This window comes from Gossypium hirsutum, chromosome D04 (genome assembly GCF_007990345.1).
Source record: "Gossypium hirsutum isolate 1008001.06 chromosome D04, Gossypium_hirsutum_v2.1, whole genome shotgun sequence".
NCBI lineage: Eukaryota > Viridiplantae > Streptophyta > Magnoliopsida > Malvales > Malvaceae > Gossypium > Gossypium hirsutum.
The window spans coordinates 57629895-57649594 of record NC_053440.1 but is presented as its reverse complement, the minus strand read 5'-3'; the positions used below and the strand labels follow the sequence as shown (position 1 = coordinate 57649594).

The 19700-nt window shown below is 31.0% G+C and overlaps 2 protein-coding genes across 2 annotated transcripts; both read left to right on the top strand.

Annotated features, from left to right (window-relative positions):
* Window positions 1-1179: 1179 nt before the first annotated feature.
* On the top strand, window positions 1180-6074 carry LOC107911216 (dehydrogenase/reductase SDR family member FEY). Its single transcript, XM_016839092.2, has 6 exons — window positions 1180-1671; window positions 1762-1898; window positions 2779-2880; window positions 3866-3958; window positions 5129-5201; window positions 5518-6074. Exons 1-6 carry the CDS (start codon window positions 1251-1253, stop codon window positions 5778-5780), a joined length of 1089 nt encoding a protein of 362 aa, XP_016694581.1. The 5' UTR covers window positions 1180-1250; the 3' UTR covers window positions 5781-6074.
* A 1981-nt stretch (window positions 6075-8055) lies between these two features.
* On the top strand, window positions 8056-13982 carry LOC107911545 (uncharacterized). Its single transcript, XM_016839380.2, has 14 exons — window positions 8056-8390; window positions 9327-9400; window positions 9533-9607; window positions 10125-10200; window positions 10529-10593; window positions 10739-10840; window positions 11033-11122; window positions 11207-11281; window positions 11391-11423; window positions 11527-11607; window positions 11876-11935; window positions 12687-12761; window positions 13037-13081; window positions 13550-13982. The coding sequence occupies exons 1-14, from the start codon at window positions 8348-8350 to the stop codon at window positions 13685-13687; spliced, it is 1032 nt and encodes a 343-aa protein (XP_016694869.1). The 5' UTR covers window positions 8056-8347; the 3' UTR covers window positions 13688-13982.
* The last annotated feature ends 5718 nt before the right edge of the window (window positions 13983-19700 follow it).

Sequence of the window (19700 nt, the reverse complement as noted above, 5' to 3'; positions counted from 1 at the left end):
ACAATATATTGGTTTATGTTTTGATGTAGATTGTTCAAATTTCATTTTCTCTTTCTCAAGAATATTTATATATTCAGAGCCTTTCATTAGTATGTATTATATGGAAATCAAAGTTTTATTTGAATATAGGTCAAAGACAGACGTATATACAACGTATATATATATATATGATATATGATATATATACACATTTATGATTTAATTATATTTAGTATATTTATTAAAAAATAGAATAAATATATAAATTATTATAAAGTGGTAAAAAGATGATTTAATGTATACAATCTACTATATTTAAAGGTGATTAAAATAAAAGCTGTCTTTTAGGTGAAATTATAAGGAAGAAATTTTTTAAGCGATCAAAATGAAAGCGTTCTAAAAGTTGAGTGATCAATTAGGTAATTTATCTTTATTTTAAATACGAATAATAATTTTAATAACTTTTAATTATTATAACATCAATATCATTTAAGTTATTTTATTATTTAATATAAATATTATTGTAATTTTTAAAAATATTTTAAGATATATAAAATTCATTTTAATTCATTATCTTTAGTACACATTTTTATTTTTACTTCGCTACGCTTAAATGCAAACAAATATTCCATCATTACTTTGTTCTCTTTAGTGAAAAAAAGGGACAAGTTTGTTCTTGTTCGTTAGATTAAAAAGTAGATCAATCATTTTAATTAAAAATTTCGTCTATTTTTACTATAAAAAAACTAGCATGACTAACAAAATAACTAGACAATTACACGTGGTACATCATATGTACCACATTCAGACATATTGGGCTTAGTTTTTAAGGAGAAATTTTTAAGAGAATGACCAATTTGCTCATTGGTCTAATGTATAGGGACTATTTTGTCAATTTTTTGAGTGAAGGGGTAAAATGCAATCAGACTCTTAATATAGGGGCCTTCATGGTACTTTTACCATAGTTTAGCTGCCAACAAAAAAAGCTTTAGGTACCTAAATGAAAGAATGCTATAGTTTGAGGGTCAAATTTGCGTTTAAGCCTTTTCTTTTGTCGCAGTTATTCTTTTTCGGGAAAAATGAGTGGTCTAATTTATTTTTAGTCCTCTATCATACAAATACTTGTAATTTAGTCCACTTAATTTTATTTTTGAAGTTACACTCATAATTTTCACAGGGTCTGGGCACTCGAGCAAAGCTTCCTCAAAATCTTTACATATCACTAAAACAGATTTAAAAACGAAAAAAGAAGAATAATTTATCGAGTATTAATGGTGAAGAAGAAACAAGCTCTGGGTTGGATCGAATGGTTAATGGGATGGATGTACGTAACCTACGAGCTACTTTTTCAAAGAACAAAAACGAGTCACTTACAAAACCCATTAGAATTACCGTCATTAAACGACCTCACATGCATCGTAACCGGCACTACGAGTGGTATCGGTAAGGAAATAGCACGACAATTGGCTGAAGCAGGGGCACATGTTGTAATGGCAGTGAGGAACCGAAAAACAGCTAATGAATTGATTGATCAATGGTGTAGTTCTTGGGCAGGGATACTTTTGAATGTTGAGGTTATGGAACTTGATCTTTTATCATTGGATTCTGTTGTTGGTTTTGCTAATACATGGAATGCTCGTTTAGAACCATTACATGTTCTTATTAATAATGCTGGGATTTTTTCAATTGGAGGTTCGTTTTTTGATTTTGTTAATGTTTAATTTAAGCTATTAGTTTGAACCCCAAAATGGTGAGTTGTATTTTAAACTTGTTTATTTGCAGAAACCCAGAAGTTTTCAAAGGATGGGTTTGAGGAGCATTTGCAAGTGAATCATCTAGCTCCAGCATTGCTCTCTGTATTGCTTTTGCCATCACTTATTAAAGGGTCTACAAGTCGAATTATTAATGTCAATTCTGTTGTAAGTTCCATTCGGATTAAATGATTAAGCATTTGCATAATTGCTACTAACAATTGCTTTCATGTATCACCAATGAGGCCTTGGCTTAATGCGAAGGGAATTTTGAGAGCTCAAGTTCGATTCCGGCTTGAGAGCTCAAGTTTGAATACCACCTTTGTATATCATGTGTAGGATAGTTAGTTTGGGTTGAGTTAAGCCGAGTTATATATTTTTATGAGAGCTAAAATGCAATTTCATCATTATATTAGCTTATATCTTTATAATTTTTAAAGAATTAAATTAAAATTTTATCATTTTTGGGGGCCACCCCTGGTGCTTGTAATTATTGATTCTGATGGTAACTGTTGATATGGTTGTAAGTTGTAACTTAAATTTTTTTTTTTTTGCTCGTATCACTTTATGAACTATCACTTTTGCTGGTGAAAAGTATTGGTTGTTATGTTGGCTTATTGGAATGGATAGGTAGGAGATGGTAAGTGAAATAGTAGTGTTAGGGAATTCACTAAACTTTATGCATTGTGTTTCATTGCATTTGGTATAAGGAGAATCAAAGATGTAACCTTCGAAGGTCTTCAATTACCTATGCAGTTGTTGAGCCTCATGTTTCTGAGATTGGTTTTGTAACTTTTGATTCAATAACTATAAGATTTTGATGAGCATTATGTTTTCGAGATTTTTTTTTGTTTTGGTGAGTGCTTGATCTGGCGCTAGTAGGAAGTTTGAATTTGACCATTTTTGCTTTCTTTTTATGGTAGAGTGCCACAGACTAATACTACTCTACTGCTAGTTAACATAGGGTTCATTGTCGGTATTGTCATCACTGTTTACAAAAATGCAAATAGCTATCTTTTGATGGTGTATTTGATTTTCCCTTCTGCAGATGCATTATGTTGGCTTCGTTGATACAGAAGACATGAACACTGTTTCTGGGAAAAGAAAGTACTCAAGTCTGTTGGGATATACTAACAGCAAGCTAGCACAGGTATAATAAGAAGTCATTTCAATTCCTTTTAACAGTTAGTTGGCTTTAAATTTTCATTGAATTATGGTTTTTTTGCATCATATCTTCGGTTTCACCTATGGACACAGAATGGCAGCTTACCTTGTAATGCTTTTCATATGATTAAACATAGGTTACATGGGACAATCTAACTGTCAAGCTAACTTTAGGCGGGCTTGAACATAAATGAGCTCACGCCAAACTATTTGGGCTCAGCTTGGTTGAGTTAATTGAGAATTTAACAAGACACAAGCGACATTATAGCGGACTTTTAACTGAAAAACTGACTTCAACACTGTCATTTGCTAAAGATGGCTTCTAACAGATAATATGGATCCTAGGTGTGGACTCATTTATGATTCCCTCAGAATAAAGGTGAGTGCTTTAGGTCTAAGGGATGGATTTATATCGACAACAGCACTTCCCTGTTCTTGTTGCCATCTAATATGAGATTCTCGGCTTAAGAAGTGGATATCTTCTTGTGCTCATGTTTCTGGATTTATCTTTTGCGTGTCTGTGTTTTGTGTGCATATAAAAAGCAACTCTGCAACAATAGTTTACAAAATTTACAAGATGAATTTCAATCTATGTTATCCTACGTTTCAATAACAAAGATGTTAAATCGTAATTTCATTTGTGTAAGAAGATACTGAAGTTAAAATTTAATAACTTGATGAATGATAAGTTATTGTCAAGCCTTTAACTTTGCTCGTCAACAAACACTTTATCAAGCTTGTTTGTGAACATAAACAAGTTCAACTTACCTACGTTCACATGTTGTTTATTAAGCGAGCCTATAAAGGTCATTAACAATCAACCTGTGGCTTTTTCGATTTTATTCATGCATTTTTTCATCCTGTTGTAGTAACTGATCATCAAGAAATAAAGAAGTTGGATATAATCAAGATGTAAAGTAAAATATATTACACTAACAATAGGCTTATGAAACTGTTGCCTTGGCTTGCAGGTTATGTTTAGCAGTGTCCTCCACAAACGGCTACCTGTTGAGTCCGGTGTTAACGTTATGTGTGTATCACCTGGAATTGTCCACACAAATGTTGTAAGTGTATAAGAGCATTTCATTTTCTCCATCTTTTATTAGAAGGGTCATTACTTGAATGTTTACAATTACATATTTCCATTCAGAGATTCTTCCTTCTTGTCTTCTTCAACATAAAATATAACGATACGAAATTTGTGGTAAAAGTACCATGGAGATCCCTGTACTATGAGTTGGATTGCATTTTGTTCCTTCTACTCAATGAATGGTAAAATTAGTCCTTTTGTAAAAAATTCCATCCATTTCTACTGTTAAAATCTGGTCATTATACGTCAACACTAGGTACACGTGGTACACCTACCACGTGTCACTGTTTGGTTATTCTGTTAACCGCACCAGTTCTTAACAATACAAATGAATGAATTTTTGTACAAAAAGACCAATTTGCTCTTTGATCTAATGTATAATGACTAATTTGCCATTTTTTGAGTCGAGGGGACAAAATGCAATCTAACTTCTAATACAACGGCCTCCATGATACTTTTACCAAAATTTGTATGTTCACTGTTTTAGAAGATGAGCCAACTTTTCTGCTGTTTCAGGAGAAAGGATTTCGTAATTGTAGGAGAAAAACATAGATATATGCAAAAAAAAATTATATCCCTTTTGAATGCATGCAAAATATTTGTATACAAAGATGAAAATCAAATAGCCTTCCATCATATTCTTAAAATCTTATATCAGGATTAGGATTCCTTTGAAAATTTTGTTTATTGACCATGCTGAAGGCAAAGCTTCCTTAAGAAGGCCTAATAACTTGATGCTCATACACGATATTTACTCGTCGAAAAGTATTTGAAATGAATGGTTTCGTTACTAGTTTTGTTGAAACTTTATGTTCAACATTAATTCTCTTGCAAGTTATAGTGTGATGTCTCTTTGGATTGAAGATGTTTAACTGTCATGTTTGGCAATAGCTGAAGTTTAAAATTTAGCCATTTTCTTGAAGTTTCTTTCAGTCAAAGGACACATGTTATTTTGTTTATTTATCAACATGTCATCTATGTAGATCACATGTCTGAATATGTGTCAGACACAAGTGTTATGCAAGGGTACTGAAGGGAAAATGAAAAGTCCATAGATAAATGATATCTATTATTGTTTGCTGCTCATCATCTTTATGTGTCTGTCATTGAAAATAGTGATCTTATTCTATATGTTTAAGCGCAGGCTCGGGATCTACCCAGAATCGTTCAAGCTGCTTATCATCTAATACCCTATTTTTTATTCAGCCCTCAAGAGGGTAAGTTTTTGCAAAGATTAGTTCAATTGTGTTTTCTTAATTAGTTTCTATTAATGAATGTAGCACATTGTTTTTGTGAAGCATATCTATCATCATCACATAAATAATTATCATGTCAATGTAATGTTTTAGGCTTCTTGTTTTCAATTTCGTTTTATTTTGTTTGAAATTTACATTTTCTTTTTTTTTTTGGTTTTCCAAATACATTCTTGGTCCATGATGTCATGCATCTATAAGAAACTAAGAGGAATTGCCATATGCCAGTGGATAAGGGGAATTGGGAGCTAATTTTTGCCATCATTAAATATCAATGTAGGTTCTAGGAGTGCTCTTTTCGCAGCAACAGATCCTCAGATTCCAGAGTATTGCGAGTCGTTGAAAACCGACGAGTGGCCTGTTTGTGCATTCATTTCCCAAGGTTGTCATCCTACAAATCCTTCTAAAGAAGCGCAGAGTGTCGAGACTTCATTCGAAGTGTGGGAAAAGACGTTGGAGATGATCGGCCTCCCTTCAGATGCCGTGGAGAGACTCATCGAAGGTAAGGAAGTTAGATGTCGATATGGCACTCGAAAGGACTAGTTTTCACATAAAAAGAAGATACGTCTTCTACATGTCTTGAGCTCTATTCTGAACGTCCGTTGTTTCATTTGGTGCCATTTTCGGGGTACCATTGTTGCTCTCGTGAGGGTATATGCTCCGGTAACGTGTTCCAAACACGGTGGACTGTTTCAGCTGGGATTCAGCTGAACCTTGGGTGTAACATTATATATAGAGAGATATAGATATAGATATTCTCCTAATGTAGACAAGTTGAAGAAATCTCCGGCTGTTTTTGAATCTAATTTTGGCTTTTGCTAATGTAGTTCATATGCCTCATGGTTCATACTATTCGTATACTTGGAATTTAGTATTTTTATTTTTATTTTTAAAATTTAAAATTAATTATTAACGCTCTTAAAATCATCTGGTATGACATTTTGAATTAAAAGAAACTCACCTAATAGTGATGTAAAAAAATGTAATGAACTTGAATTTAACACAAATAATTTTAGTTGTGCCAACAATTGGATTTGTATTTTTAAATCTGAAAAGTAAAGTGACTAAATTTCTTCCAACAAAAGTAGAAGGATTAAATTCTAAATATGCAAAAAGCACAGGGACCTTATAGTATATTTTAACCTTTTTGTGCTACTCTTGTACATAAAATTTGATTCTTTGATATACTAGCGGTCGAAAGCTTTTTAGGTAAAAGTACGGCGGAGGACTTGTACTAGGAGTTACGTTATATTTTGTTGTCTTTACTTAGAAAATTTGTAAGTTAGTCCTTGTATGTTAGATCAAAGAGCAAACTAATAATTTTTGTTAAAATTTTCATTTATTTTTACTATTTAAAATTGGTGTAGCTGATGGAATAATCAAATAGTTACATGTGGTGTGCCGCGTGCACGTCGACTAGTTTTTAACAGAATTTTTAATAGAATGACCAATTTACTTTTTGATCTAACGTACATAGACTAATTTACATATTTTTTAAGTAAATGAGACAAAATGCAATTCTATTTCTGGTATAGATACTTCCATGTTATTTTAACTAAACCTTTTGTCATTACATCCCAGACTCTATTAAAGTCCATTATAAGTTGAGTTCAACTTGAAATAAAATAGAATTATTGAAGCTCTACTCAATTAAACTCGTTTATATGATTTATATACTCAAATTCGAGCCTGTTTCATCTAATTTTTTTTGGATAAAATAATAAATCATTGAAGATATATTTATAGATAAAATTTCGATTAAACTTGTGAGTTGCTCAAATCAATAGTAAGATCGGCAATGTTAGCTTGCTCGATAGCTTAAAAATGATAAAATTAAATTGAACTTTTTTTATTTAAAGTAAAAAAAAGAGAGGCTTGTGAGCATAAATATATTATTTACACCCTTTAAATCTAGTTAAGTATATTCATATGATGGGTTGAGTTGGATTGGGATGCAATTTAAAAAAGAAAAATGCACATAACCTAAATTAGCTTAGATTTCTAATTAAATAAATAAAAATATTTTTATTTAATTTTAAATCTAAAATAGAAAATATTAATATAAAAAAATATTAATTTATTGTTATTTGGAAATAAAATGAATTGATATGTCTCTTCGAGTCGAACCTACAGTAGTGGCAATTGATTTAGGGTAAACTACATTCAAGTTCACTAAACTATTAATAAGTTTAAATTACTGGATTGTTAAAATCGTTGTTGTATGGTCTTATCTATTTGCATCACAAGTACCAAATTTAAAGTTCCTTTTCTACTTGTCTTTTACAATTCATTTTTTTCATAAAACAACTTTGAACATCACAAATCTGTGAACTAATATCCAACAACTTTTTTATTTGATCTTCGACATTAACCGTCAGATCGATTTAGATCTAATGTATGTTATTCTACTCATCGAATTCAATGGGTATTAATCCATCATACCAATCATCAAATCATCACTTAGATCTCGCTAGTCGAACTTTTTTTAAAAGAAACTTAACAGCCTAGTGGCTTAAATAAAAATTTTTGAGTAGTTCAGTGACTTAACAACAGTTCAGTGACCATTTTGTAACTTTTTGAATTTGAGTGACCAAAACATAAGCTTACTAATAGGTTAGTGACCTTGAGTGTAGTTTATCCATTGATTTTTTAACTTTCGCGATATAAAAAAAATTAAAGGACTTTTATGACAAGTTATCCAACAAAATTAAGTAAATACTAAATAGTTTAGTGGCTAAATAATATAAAAGAAATTCAAGGACCGTTATAGCAAATTAACCAACAAAGTTAAGTAAATAGTTTAGTAGGTAACTAATACCCGACGACGGGGATTCTTTTACGTCGCTAAATGCTAACCAAGTAACCTAAGCTCCATAGTCTTGTATAAATTTTCTCAGCGATTCCTCAAAATCAAACCATAAAGCAATCGAAAAAAAAAACCCTTCAATCAATGGAAAATACCAATTAATTTATTACTTTTAAAAAACCCAAATTCGTTTATTGTCCTGCAATTTTTGATTCATGGTACTTTAGCGGTAGTTTGTTTTATCTACTGTCCCAGTATATACGCTCACAAACGTACAAATATACGGTCCAAACCGTATTCGTCAATGGCTCTTCCTCTTGGCAAGTTAACTATCATCGTTGGTGCAGGTTTGTTCAATCATCGGTCTTCTTCAATATATATTTTTTAATTTTCTTTTTACTTACGAATCGGTTATTGTTTGGGTTTTTTGAGAATCGATTGGTTTAGTTGAAAGTAAATTTAGGGTTTTAGATAAACCTTGGATTTGGATTAATGTTGTTTAGTACTTGGATTGGTTGGGGAAGCTGTAGGGAATGCGTGCTAGTTTTGGGGCTATGGATGTAATTGATTATAATTTATGATTCCGTATTAGCACTGGGACCTGGATTATAGCTGTGGTGCTGGGATATAAGAATTGGATTTCAAAGATGGAATCTTGATTTTTGTTTTAGCTGAAGATGATCCACTTGATGGGGCTTATTACAAAATATGAAGGATAGCAATAAATTGAAAGGCTAGTGGGCTTGAGTGATATTCGATGGAATTGTAAGCATGTACGATATCAACATGGAATGCCCTTAAAACAATCACTTAGTAATCTGATTGTGAAGCAGAGTTCTATTTTGAAGTTTAACTTAGACAGAGCTTGCATCTTTTCGGGTTCTAAATGGATGAATCGATTGGAAGAACCATAGCATTGATGACTATGTTCAAACATAATTTGTTCATATGTATTCCCCTTTAGAGGAGTAATGTAGTTACCAATTTGGTTTTGCCTCTTGTCAACATGACATTTGGCATTAAAAATTAGAACTTCTATGGTTTCAATATTTTCCCATAGGTAATCCTTCATATAAATGTTGGGGCTGGTGGGCTCCAAGATAGCTGTTAGACTTCCAAAATAGAATAGGCTAAAATAAATTCGAGAACTAAAAGTTCTACTTTTTGTATTAGTTTGATCGTGATATACCATTTGCTTGTTGAACCATGTGAATTGCATGAAAGTAGGGTACTCAATATTTAGGGTTGAAGATGTTATTACTTTATTGTGTACTCTCTTTTAGGTATTGTTGGTTCAATTCTTGCGAAAGAAGGACGCATGTCAAGTGTTTCTGATTTTGTCTCTGGTGCTTTCAAGGTGATTCTCCATTTTTTTAGCCATGACTTAAAACTAAAGATGTTGGTTTGTTTTCCTTAAAATATGTAAGTTTTAGATTATGAAGCCTCTTACTTTCTGCTTAACTTGGTGATAATTTGTCTCCTGCTGCAGATTGCTTTTCGGCAACTTAAGCATGATGATTCCACTCCGTCAAGCAAGCCGCGAAATGACTATTTGGTGGCTCAGGTCTGTATGATCTCCTATTTCCATTATGAGTGGTGAATAATATTCTGATTATTGGTGTTTCTGATATTTGGAGCTATTTTTGCTTGTTTGATTGTTATGCTAGGTAATTGAAATGATTGAAATGTGATGGAAATGCTTTTTATGAAGTTCTCTCTTGTTTTTCTTTATGGATAGACCCTTGACTAAATAATTTAAGGTTGAAAAGTTATTTGTGATCTTCAGGTATTGTTTATCACAAATAATGATATTACCTCTGTTTTGTCATGACATTTTAATATGGTGGCTGCATGGCAGTGCTGCTAGCGAATAAATTTTTATATTCATTTATACGTATTTCATGCTTTTATTACTTTCTTGAGCTATATATCATTGATAACGTTAAGCATTCATGATACTTCTTGTTATTAGTTCTGTATGCTTGTCATTTCAGTGATGATGACTCCCTATTATTATGATCCTTGCTTTAATGTTTAAATTTGTATGATTATATCTTGTTTTAACTTGTTTTCGTTTACAGGTTAACAGCCTAAGGCAGGAACTGCAAATCTTGGCATCAAATAGACCAATTACAATTGTTACCGGACAAGGAACAGGTTATGATTGTTTCCATCCTTTGATGTTTGAAGGGAAAAATGTCGATGACACTCATTCTAACTAGAATTTTTAACAACACTTTTCCAAATTTTATTCTGTCATCTTTTTATGCAATATGCAGAACTACTATGGATCCATAGTTCCTTATGAATGAGAAATTAATGAGTATCCCTTTTCATAATCAGCTTCTGACACTTAAAAGAAAATACTGTTTTCTTACTATTCTTAATTTTTTAAGAGAAATTATAACTTTCAATATAGATCAATTATAGTCAATACTATCCAGTTCCTGAGCTTTATTTTGGGGAATGTTTTTGTCACATGCAGGTACTAGTAAATACAGCATAATCATTGTTGTTGTTGTTGTTGGATATGGCTACATTTGGTGGAAGGTAATGAACTTTTATTCCTTATAGTGTATTTATGTGTTGTTTTGCATATATATGTAGCTGCTATACTTCATTTCTTGTGTGTTTCTTTGCTTAAAATATGCATCTTTACTCTTGGCTATAAGTTATATTCCTTGAATGGTTTCAGGGCTGGAGACTTCCCAATATGATGTTCGCAACGAGGCGTAGTTTATCTGATGCACGTGATGCCATAGCTAAGCAGCTAGAGAGTGTTTACTCGTCAATCTCGGTAAGTCTTTCTTTTACTAAATTTGTTCATACATTACCTAAATCCATGAATGGCCACAGTATATGAAGATTTCAAGTACCAAGTTACATGATTTTGGTTTCCATATATATGTCAATGTTTTTTCTAGTAAATTGACTGAAATCTCCTCTGGCTCTTTCCTTTTTAATTTTTTTTTTTCTCGTCCCCTTCTAGGCTACCAAACGGCAACTATCCTCAAGAATTGAGGGCGTGGATAATCGTCTACATGAAATTGCAGATATTACTGATACAACACACAAAGAGGTGAGATGTAAGGTTGTATTCGTAGCAAGGTTCATCTATAGGAGGTTTCATTGTTATTCACTGAAAATTGATTGAATTGTATAGGTTACTCTACTACAAGATCAATCAAAGAAGCTCAACACTAATGTTCAATCCGTTCGATATGTAGTTCAAACTCTGGTAAGCATTTTTCAAGACTTGATTTTGCTGTATTGTGGTTATTTTATGCTTTCTAGATGTGAAACTAAGTCGACCCACTCTCTCTCTTTTTATTGGTGTCGATGCTCAGGAAAGTAAGATAAAAAGGATAGAAGGGAAGCAGGTAATTCTTACTTTAAACAAAAACATACAGTGCAATATAAACTTGATTCATGACTATTGTCATTGCTTTTGTTAATTTCTATGGTTTTCTATCATCTCCATAGGATATGACAAATGAAGGAGTCACCTGGTTGTGTGATTATGCCCAGACCATAGAACAAAATAGACCCACTGATCATACTCAGGTTTGTTTATGTTATGTATCTGATCTGCAATTAATAGTATGTTTTCTATTTATCTGTGTTTCATTGGTATCTATTTGTCAAGATTGTGGTGTCCTTAAACACTAACAAAGACCGTAAGAGCAGATGATTCTTCTTCTTTTGGATCACTGTTGATTACGATCATTGTTTTACTGTTTTATTTTTTAGATCCATGTATTTTAGACGTTTTCTTTCAGCTTGGTTCTTATGCTCGTGTTTCTTCATGCTGAGTGTTATTTCACTCTTGCAGGCTTTACCAGCTAACTCTTCCAGGCCAGCTCTTGAACCCCCAACGAAAACACCGTCAAGGGTCAGATTCCTTCTCTTTTTGATGTATAGTGTGATGAATGATTAACTAATGGAAGCACTCTTGGACTGTGGAACATGTATTTTAAGGGTAGAATTTCAAGGCTGTTATGAGTAAAAGTACCATAAAAGCCTTTCTACTGGGAGTCAGATTGTATTCTACCTCTTTACTAAAAAAAATGAGTAAAGTAGTCCCTGTACATTAGATTAAAAAGCAAATTGGTCATTTCTATTAAGAATTTTATCCATAACTGGCATGGCTGACAGAATAGCTAAATAGTTACATGTGGCATGTGTACCTCATTCTGACGTATAGGGACCAGTTTTTAACTGTAGCAATGGATGGAATTTTAGCAAGAGGATTAGTTTGCTCTTTGATCTAATGTACAAGGACTAATTTGTTCATTTTTAAAGTAGAGGGGACAAAATATAATCTGACTCTTGGTACAAGGGCCTTTATGATACCTTTAGCGGCTGTTATGTTTGGACCTTTTTAGAGTTTTTTTCATTATCTAGATGCCATCAAATATTGTGCTTTGGCCTTTGTTTGTTTCAAATTTGCTCAACCAAATATGGGCTGGTCAATCTCAGCAATGCGAATGAGAAATCTTATGGATATTTGACATTGAATGCAATGCATTGCTTTTTTCCATGTCCGGTTTATTTGAATGATGTTGAAATTCTCTTCATGCTAACCTGGTTGTTGAAACCGCAGATTCTTTTTTAACAAGTTTTTCTCTCTATGTTTTAAGCAGAGTGGGTCTTTGCCTCCCATTATACCGGTAGATCCGCCGTCTCCATCTTCTGGTTCTTCTAATGGAACTCCCAAGGTTAGTTGACTTTACAGAGTCCTGAATTATTAGAATTAATAGAACAGAAAATTACTGAAGTAGTTAAGCCTTCAAATTTCGTTTTTCTTCATGTTTAACGCTGTTTGAAACATTTTTGGAGATGAATACGAGGATGTGATCTTCCATATACATGGAAAATTAGAAAAAGGAAAGTGAACTTATTATATTCGACATTCAGACTCAAGCTCGAGTAGCATAATAGGGAATCGTGAAGCGTTTTCTCCGAGTAAATCCTTTTATTTGACTTTTGACAGGTTCAGAGATCTCCTAGACATGTAATCTCTGCCTCAGGCCTTAAGGTTTTCCCCTTTTTGCTTTTTGCTTGCTGCTCTCAAGTGTATCATTTAGGTAAAAGTATCATGGAGGCCCTGTAGAAAGAGTTGAATTATATTTTGTCTCATCTATTAAAAAGGCAAAGTAGTTCATGTGGTTAGATTAAAGAGCAAATTGATCTTTTTGTTAAAATTTTTTATCCATTTTTACTGTTAAAAACTTGTCCCTGTATATCAGCATGAGATACATATAGCACATCATGTGTTATGATTTAGTTATTTCGTCAGTCATGTCAGGTTAAAACAGTACAAATAGATGAAATTTTTAACCGAAATAATTGATTTGCTCTTTGATTTAACGTACATGGATTAAGTTACCTATTTGTTGAAGTAAAGAGGAAAAATGCAATCTGACTCTTAGTACAGGGCCTTTCATGGTATTTTTATCGTATCTTTTATGGTTTCAATGGTTACATTACATATCTGGTTTTTCAGGAATTAGGTGAATCAAGTGCCAATAATGTTGGCAACAACGGGACAGTGTTTTCTGGTCTGAGTGGTTTGTTTTCTGTTCTGACAAGGAATCGCAGCGCAACAAATGCACCAATGGGAGGATCAAGTGGACAACAATAGTAAAGATCTTAAGTGTCTTCCTAATTACATTTTTATGTTTATAGAGATGGCCCTTTTTTTTTTTTTTTTGGTAGGTCTTAGGTTGTCTTAAAAGACTCTTGCCCTTCAAACCAACTTGAAAATTTTAAAACCTCCAATGACTCAGACCCAAAAATTTTAGAACCTTGAAGGACTCGACCTGAAATTTTTAGGGCACTGCCCCCAAATTTAGAAGTTAAATTGTTGTGGGTACTGAATTTTGTAGAGATTGTAAGTTAGGCTTAAATAAATGCTAAGATTTTGAATTTTTATTTTATTTTATTTAGAGATAAATATCGAATTTATGTTTAATATGTAATTTGACATTTAAACTTTAATTTGGTACAATTATATGCTTTGAAACTTAAATTATGGTTTATATATGGAAATGAAAATTTGATTTTGATTCAGTTGTAGATATTTAAAGAAATGAACAAATATATTTATTTTCATATTGGATTAATTTAATTGTTTGTCTATGTCATATATCAATGTAAAATGATGATAATATTAGTAATTTGTGGAAATTGAATTAAATTTAAAATATTTATATAAAATCTTATAAAATTAAAATTGATGAATATATAGTTTAAATTTAAAGTTTTAAAAGATTTAACTCATTCCATTGGAAGGAGTGATAATGGACTTTTCTTTTAGAATATTTAAGTTGAGTTCAAAATTTTGAAGTCACCTTTGACTCAACAAAACAATATGAAGGAATTTCTATGAAGTTGAATGCTTTGCTTTTAGATAGAAATAAAATATAGAATAATCTTTATAAGAAAACCCACTTTTCAATATCGCGGACCATACTACAAACACGCTTCAAAAAACATGTATGTGTTTGGAATATAGTCAATTTCATACTTTGTATGAAAGACTAAAATTATTATAAAAATGGATAAATTTTAAAATTATACATGAATTTTTATTTAATATGTAATTGTATACGTGATGCAATTATACACGTGAAACTCTAATTGTGGTTCAAATGTATACTTGAAATTTTAATTTTGATTTAATCATATACATTTAAAGAGATACATCAATTTATTTTTATACTGGGTAAATATAATTATTTATGTTTGCAATATATAAACATAAAATGATGTCATTTCAATAATTGTGTTAATAATTTGCAAGAATTGGATCAAATCGAAATTTTATTTATAAAATTGAACAAATTTAAAGTTCATGTATACAATTACACATTAAATCTTAATTCATGTATAATTTTAAAATTTATCCCTTATAAAAAATACAAATTACATTTGATGTGAATAACAGTGTAATTTACCCATAAACGTAATATCGTGAAAAAGAGAAAAGTAAAACTGCAAAATAGATGGTTAATTTTTCTCGAATCAAGTGTAAATTGATATAATATATAAATATTAAGGATTAAAGTTGTTATTTTATAAATTTTAAAAGTTTAAATGGGTGATTGTGTAATCAGAGGAAAAATGAAAGAGTTGGAATAATAGAGTGCCGAAGGGTGGGGGTTTCTTAATGTGAATCTAAACAGCAAAAGTCACACCAACTTTTGCTAAACTCATTTTATATTAGTTTCTTTTTAAGGTTTTATATTCTGCATAAATTCCAAATCAGTCCAAAAGGGTACATTTCTTGGAAAGGCACAACACAAAGCCTCTAACATTATATATAGAGAGAGGAGAGTTTGGCCATTTTTAAGAACAACCCAAAGGCAAAACATCATCTCCTCAGCTGCTGCTTCTTCGTCTTCTTCTTTAACTGTAATTTACTAGGCTCTGTTTTGTTATTTGGTTGATAATAATAGTTTTAATGGAGACTAGTCCTCAAATGAAGAAGAAAGGGTTCTTCAAATGTAGCAAGCTGCTACCCAAGTCTTTCTCTTCAGTCACCAAGCAACCAAAGAAGAGTGTTTCAAATCTTTCATCCTCCATGCAGGAGCCGGTATCTTACTTTAGTAAGTCACCTAGCTTTTACGACCACAAGTGCTACGCCGATAAAACCTGGGGTCGTGGAGACGACAACGTGGATTCCATGGCCACCGACTTTATTTCCACTGTCAGGCGACGGTTTGAGCTTAATGGGGTTGTTGACTCTACTGGGGAAAACTACTGAGTCTCTCCGCCTGCCATGGCAGTCGAGTTTCGGTAACTTAATTCTTAAGTGTTAGGGCTAGTTTAGCAATACTTTTGAAAAGGAAAAGTGTTCTGGAAAAAATACTTTTGAGTGTTTAGTATTGCGGGTTAAAAAGTGCATTTGAGAAATAAAATATTCATTTTAAACATGTTATTATCAAGTAACAAATATGTATTTAAATAATATTTAAATTATTTAATATTATTATATTTTAATAAGAATATAAAAAAATTATTATAACTTAACATATTTTAATATATGGAATATAAATTATAAATATTTTTAAGTAATAAATATTAATTATTTATAAAATTTAACTAGAATATATAAACGATATTTTAAATATTTAAATATAACCATTAAATATTTATAACTAACATTTAAAAAAAAATTTATTTTTAATTAATGATTTCAACACATTTGTAATTGTAATTAAGCACAAACAAAAAAAAGAAAGGAGAAAATTATTATGTTATTGGAGGGGTGAAAAAATAATTAAACGCCAAAAGTGTTTTTGGAAGAGGAAAAGCTAAAATTTTTGCTTCTCCTTGCCAGAAGTGTTTTTCAAAACTTGCCAGAAGTATTTTTCAAAAGTATTTTTGAAAAACACTTCTGAAAAGCCATAAATTTCAGTCAAAAACAATTTATTTAACTCAACTATTTTTCAAAAAATGCTTTTGGTGCTAAAAGTAAACAAGCCCTTGCTAATTATAGTCTACTAGTTTTTAGGCACTGATTAATATTTCAAGTGATGTGTAAAGTTTGTAGTTTTCATGCATCCTGAAGTATATTTCTTCTACTACATGTGTAGTTTGTTTACACACTTCCCTTCTTATATATGAAAAACCACCGCAATCTGGAAATAGAAAAAAAAAATGCATATTATGGGTTTTAATCCCCAATTATTAAAGTTTTTTTTATATTCTACATATTCGTTTACGATTTATATTTGAGATTCGTGATTGTCTCTCTCAATAATAGAATCTTCAAAATTTAAACCTAAATCTTCTTTTTTTAAAATGCAATATGCATTATCATTGCATACAATCTTATTAAAACTTTTCTTAATCATCTACGCCATCATTTGGTCGGCCCATTTATCAAAGGTGTTCGTCCCATAATCGTAATAATTATTTATTAATTCTCCTTAGAGCGAATTTAAGTGGCAAGCAGCGATTAAACTGTAACACCCCTATACCATATTCGACTTAAGGAACCTGATATAGGAATATTACATTTGGTGCCAAATTAATTCTTGGCTAATTACTAATATAATTGAACACAAAACTAATACTTAGAACATAGCTAATATATTTCATGCATTTCATCAATAATCATTTCATAAAATCATTATTTCATATATTTCATTTATACATCTCAATTCAATGATATATCCTATTTCATATCTAAAACCTTACAACATTAGTCTTTCAATGACTATTTCACATTCATTTCAATTTCCCATACATTTTAATAATTCATCCATTATCGGTTTCCATTGTCAATTCGTTCTTTTATATTCAATTTACAATTGTAATCTTTAAATACTCAATTCATACATTAAATCAACAAATATATCTCAATAACTTGTATTCAATTAAATTCAAGTATTCTTTCACTATTTCAAATTATTTCATTTTCACTTCTCATTTTTACATTATTTCATATTATCAAAATCTATTTCATAAAATTTATCCTTATCTGTTTCTTGAACCATGATTCTTACCCTTTCACATATGTCATATCATTTAGATTTAGTTTTATTAGTAACTTTATTTCATTTGCCCCTATTAACTTGACTCGGACTTGGCGGATACATGGATTCCAACCAAACACACCAGTATACAGTAATCAGTAACGGTAGCAGTAACAGTAACAGTATTCAACACACAAAGTGCTGAATCTGTAACAGTAACAGTATTCGACACACAAAGTGCCGAATCAGTAATTAGTAACAGTAACAGTAGTCGGCACATAAGTGCTTAATCAGTAAGCCGACAAATACCCTGTACTCTTCCATATCCTATGGCATGCCAACTATATCCGACTAGCCCGACTAGTTAATAGGGCATTTAATTCACTTTTCAGTACAATTTCCATCTTAGTTCAGTATCAATTATAATTCCTTATTTCAATAAGTTTCACAGTATTGCAGTAATTCATTACTTCAGGATTTTCACAGTTTAATGCAGTACACATAACAGTATTCAGTATTCCATAATTCAGTTCAGTATTAGTCTCACATATCAATTTCTACTTTCTCAATTTCAATTCCAATAAAATCCATATCACTCACCAATTTCAATATTCCAGTTCAATTCAATAATTCAATTCAAACCATTCAATTTCTATTCAATAATCACATTTCAATTCAAATTCACTTTCCACTTTCTAATCTACCAATACATATTCCAGATATTTACATGTAATCATACTTCGATTCAATTCAAACCACTTTTCAGTCGATACTCAATTCACGTATTTACACTTATTCATACTTTAATTCACTTTTATTCAATTCATATATATATATTATTTATTTATTTATTCATTTTCCAATCAAATTCAAATCACTAATTACTTTTCAGTCCATATACATTTCAAAGATTCACATATTTTATTTTTATTTTTATTTTTATTTCAACAATAAATATATCTCATCATGCATCATATAATTCATGAAATTAACATTTAACCATGAAATTTCAGCCATATAAACTTACTATTTCAATATCTTTCCACACTTGTTTCCTATGCGCATCACACAAGATATAAACATATATATCATTCAACCATAGTTGCAAGCTAGTGTATTTAAACATAACTCTTTTTGGAACTAACCACATGATAAACCATTCATGACATTATTCCATGCCAAATCATATACTGAATATACCATACACACATACTATGAAACTTTATTTTCACACATGAGCTTAAACCATGACCAATAATGCACAAATATAAGCATCATTTCTATTTCATCGTTTATCAATTATAATCAAACACATGACCAATTATACAAAAATCATTCATGTATTTTCCAATTTTCCTCCTCCTCCTCTCCATTCCACTTCCTTAATGTGTATAACACACTTAAACAATATTAACTATAATTTCACTATTCACTCACATGTATATTCAAAGTTGTTTATCCGAGTCAGGGTCACTAAATTATTTTTATCTGGAGCTACAGAGCTCCAAATTAAGATCCGTTAATTTTCCCTGAAACTAGACTCACAATCTTCTTACCATAAAAATTTCAAAATTTTTGGTTTAGCCAAATAGTACAGTTTATTCTTTAAAGTTTTCCCTGTTTCGCTGTCTGATAGTTCTGACCACTCTTCACTAAAAATGAATTATCTAATTGTACAGAATTCAGATGATATTTTCATTTGTTTCCTTTGAAAATAGACTCATTAAGGATTCTAAGCATATAAATTACAACTCATAATTATTTTTATTCAATTTTTGATGATTTTCTAAATTCAGAACAGGGGAACCCAAAATCATTCTGATATTGTCTCACAAAATTTATTATATCTCATAATTTACAAATCCATTACTTACATCGTTTCTTCTATGAGAAACTAGACTCAATAAGCTTTAATTTCATATTTTATTGACCCTCTAATTCAATTCTCACAATTTTTGGTGATTTTTCAAAGTTAAACCACTGCTGTTGTCCAAAACTGTTTTAGTGCAAAATATTGATTTCCATTTTGCCCCAAATTTCACAGTTCATACAATTCAGTCCTTGCTCAATTAACCCCTCAATTAAGATAATTTTTCTCAATTATTACTTTACCTAGATATTATAAGTTATTTCACAACTATTGAAATTCAGAATTTCCACATAAAATCCGAA

What these genes read in the sequence shown, in the direction of transcription:
- LOC107911545 (XM_016839380.2), top strand. Translation starts at nt 8,348, where the DNA reads ATGGCTCTTCCTCTTGGCAAGTTAACTATCATCGTTGGTGCAG. An exon ending in GTGTTTACTCGTCAATCTCG is followed by an intron (nt 10,841 to 11,032) that starts GTAAGTCTTTCT and finishes GTCCCCTTCTAG; the next exon opens with GCTACCAAACGGCAACTATC. An exon ending in CTTCTAATGGAACTCCCAAG is followed by an intron (nt 12,762 to 13,036) that starts GTTAGTTGACTT and finishes GACTTTTGACAG; the next exon opens with GTTCAGAGATCTCCTAGACA.
- LOC107911216 (XM_016839092.2), top strand. Translation starts at nt 1,251, where the DNA reads ATGGTGAAGAAGAAACAAGCTCTGGGTTGGATCGAATGGTTAATGGGA. An exon ending in CTAACAGCAAGCTAGCACAG is followed by an intron (nt 2,881 to 3,865) that starts GTATAATAAGAA and finishes CTTGGCTTGCAG; the next exon opens with GTTATGTTTAGCAGTGTCCT. An exon ending in GAATTGTCCACACAAATGTT is followed by an intron (nt 3,959 to 5,128) that starts GTAAGTGTATAA and finishes GTTTAAGCGCAG; the next exon opens with GCTCGGGATCTACCCAGAAT.